The sequence below is a fragment of the Castanea sativa genome, chromosome 5, assembly GCF_040712315.1.
Source record: "Castanea sativa cultivar Marrone di Chiusa Pesio chromosome 5, ASM4071231v1".
In the NCBI taxonomy this organism is placed as follows: Eukaryota; Viridiplantae; Streptophyta; class Magnoliopsida; order Fagales; family Fagaceae; genus Castanea; species Castanea sativa.
The window spans coordinates 26,562,155-26,565,657 of record NC_134017.1 but is presented as its reverse complement, the minus strand read 5'-3'; the positions used below and the strand labels follow the sequence as shown (position 1 = coordinate 26,565,657).

Genomic DNA, 3,503 nt, shown 5'->3' with positions numbered 1-3,503 from the left:
TAAAAATTATAAAAATCTCATCTCAAAATACCCTACTCAACACCCTTTGATTTCCTAAATTTGAAAATGGAAACTTGCACTCCTTAAGTCTTTACTAAAACAAAAAGTTACCCTTCCTGAAGTTCTAACTTGAATGGGAAATGAAAACTTGCAATACCTTCAAGTCTTTACTAAAAAACAAAAAAGGAGTAAAAGTTCCCCTTCCCTGAAGTTCTAAATCGTACAAGATACCATTAAATCAATTTACAAGCCAAAAGCAACCGAGTCATATGTATTCGAGTTACACCCTCAACCTTAGGTAATTAGGTTCATCATAGAGCCTAGTACACTAGTGCCACCATCAATCTACCTCCATATTCTTTGGGGGTGGTCCAAACATCAACGTACTCTGGGGCATGTGAAAAGTCATGACCCTTGCCTTAAGAAAGAGAAAGAGTGTCCAGTCGGTCCATTCCTAAGAAGATATTATCATTTTATATATATATATATATATATATATATATATATATATATATAAATTTAAAATATTACTATTTACCATATAATTAAAAAAAACAAAAACAAAAAGTTTTAACTTTTAATGCCATATCCCACATGTCAAAAGGACTGAGCTCCGAGTTCTCACCGTGTTACATCTCGCTTTGTCCAACCATATATATATATCATCCTCCACCGTTTGCATTTCTTCAAAGCTCTCCCCATATATACAAACCAAACAAACGCTACCCTTTAGGCTAAGAGACAGTTGCATTAATTTTGCATCAAAGTCTTCTACAATCAAGTCCCAAAACAAAACAATGAAGGAAACCATGATTGCTGAAGGTGGGTATGTATATAAACAAGAGACCCTTCTCACCGTTCTGAAGACCTCTCTTTTCTTTGCCAATGATGGTTACAGTGTGTATGACTGCAAGGGTCAGTTGGTCTTCCGAGTCGACTCGTACGGTCCCGATACTCGTGACAAAGGTGAAATCGTTCTCATGGACGCTCATGGAAAGTGCCTCCTCACTGTTCGCCGAAAGGTATGGACTTGCTCCAGCTTTTCGCAGTCATTTTCTTCTTTCTTTTTTTTACTGGGGACGAGTTGACTCACTGAGTCTAGTTTGGGGGAGAAATTGAAATTTCCAGAAAAAAGGGTTTGTTCAGTTTCTCACTTGCATTAGTGGGTACAGATTTGAATCCCGTTTTTCCTTGTGCTACACTGGTAATTAATTCATTAACCTTCAAAATTTTCTGAGTCAACTCGGCAAGTCGTTGATCCAATCCACTATTTTGCTGAATTCTGTTTAGAGAATGTACAAACAAGAAATGAATCTTAAATGGGTTGTCTTTATTTTTTTCATATTTTTTTAATGGGTACCGATTTGATCTGAGTTGACTCGAAGTATTTATTACTCATGCCGAGTCAACTCGTCCAACAAGATCATCATTATTGTTAAAAATGGTTCATAATTAAATTTTTCAATGCCCCTTAATTGGTAGTATTAACTTTGGCACCTTATTTTTCAGATATCAAATAAATGAATTTAAATAAAAAAGAAAAAGAAAAGAAAAGAAAGGATATTCTTCACTAAAACAATTTGTTGAATGGTACACCGAGTCAACAGGCTGAGTTAACTCAAACCACTTTTTTATGGTTTTCACAGAGGCCGAGTCTGCATCAACGGTGGGAAGGGTTCGAGGGTGAAAGATCAGACGGCCAAAAACCGATCTTCAGCGTGAGGAGATCATCGATAATCGGACGGTCGAGCGTGAGTGTGGAAGTGTACAACAATCCAGGAGAGGAGTACCAGATCGAAGGAAGCTTTGCACAACGGTGTTGCACAATCTTCAACGCTGGGAAAGAAACAGTGGCTGAGATTAGACGCAAAGTTGATGCTTCCACCAATGTGGTGCTTGGGAAAGACGTTTTCTCTATCTGCCTAAAACCTGGTTTTGATGGAGCTTTTGCTATGGGTTTGGTGCTTGTTCTTGATCAGATCAACGGTGATGAGACTATTACTGAGGGAGTACAAGTAAAACCCATCACAGAGGATTAATACTTTTTTTTTTTTTTTACCTTTGAATTTGTTTTAACTTTTTTTTTTTTTTTTTTAAAGTACTAGTAGACTAGTAGTAGTAGTAGTAGTATTTTATAATTTATGGACTGTCTTTTGGTAGGGAACTCTTTGTCTTGGTTCTAGATCTTTGTTGCTATTTTATTTACATGTTGCTAATTTAAAAAGAGATCGAATCAAATTATACCATGTGGTGTGGGCTAGTTTTTAGCACTTCCCAATGGCTGCTTGATTTTGGAAACTGAACTCTTGTTCTGTTACCCCTTCTTTTTTTTGTTTTATTTTTGGTAACTTTGTTTTGTTTTCCTTCTATAATTTATTTTACTGGCAAATTATACCCACCTTTCTTAGTTTGTACAAAATGACACTTTCTCCTAGACATTTTAAGAAATTAAACTTAAAAATAAAATAAAATAAAAAATAAGTCCATATCTTTCAAATTGGTAATCCCTAATGAAATATTTCATTATTTAAAGTAGGATAAAACTTAGGTACATTATTTAGGTGTTGTTCTTTAAGTATGTTATGTGAATTTTTTTTTTCATAGGATAAAAGTGTTTTTTTTAATTAATAGTCAGATGACTGAATTTTAAGTAGAAAACTTAAAGAACAAAACTTAAAGTACTGTATCAAAATTTTGTTCTGCATGAATTTTTTTTAAAATATTTATTGAAAGAACTTATTCTTTGCATTTATGGGATAGAGCGTTATTTACTTGAACGCACAGGGAAGTATCATTTTGGTGAAACTTTTTTTTTTTATTTATAAAAGTCATTTCGTGAAACTTAATTGGTGTAATTTGCCAATTATGTTATTTTGAGATATACAACTCATCAACCAAATATATACAACTTACTAAAACAAAGCAAGATTTAATTTATCTTTCTTACACTTCTTCACCAACCAAATATGCAATTTCTCACTAATCAATCCAAAACAAACTGCCAAAGGCAAAGACCTTGTAACTGAATTGGCATATTCTCATGTACAAAGTGCTTGGAAGTCTAGGGAGGAAAGAATTTATTCTTTGCATTTATAGGATAGAGCGTTATTTACTTGAACGCACAGGGAAGTATCATTTTGTAAAACTTTTTTTTATATATTTTTTTATAAAAGTCATTTCGTGAAACTTAATTGGTGTAATTTGCCAATTATGTTATTTTGAGATATACAACTCATCAACCAAATATATACAACTTACTAAAACAAAGCAAGATTTAATTTATCTTTCTTACACTTCTTCACCAACCAAATATGCAATTTCTCACTAATCAATCCAAAACAAACTGCCAAAGGCAAAGACCTTGTAACTGAATTGGCACATTCCCATGTACAAAGTGCTTGGAGGGTCTAGGGAGGAAAGAGTTCGAACTGCGGAGTTAGCAGCATGTGGTAATTATCTCTAAAAAAAAATTCAAAACAAACCCAAATGCAAATTTTCTAATT

General features: G+C 33.7%; 1 protein-coding gene across 1 annotated transcript; it reads left to right on the top strand.

The window, feature by feature from the left end:
- The first annotated feature begins 671 nt into the window (after positions 1-671).
- LOC142634354 (protein LURP-one-related 12-like) lies at positions 672-2,298 on the top strand. The gene is made up of 2 exons (XM_075808651.1): positions 672-1,022; positions 1,647-2,298. The coding sequence occupies exons 1-2, from the start codon at positions 798-800 to the stop codon at positions 2,037-2,039; spliced, it is 618 nt and encodes a 205-aa protein (XP_075664766.1). The 5' UTR covers positions 672-797; the 3' UTR covers positions 2,040-2,298.
- The last annotated feature ends 1,205 nt before the right edge of the window (positions 2,299-3,503 follow it).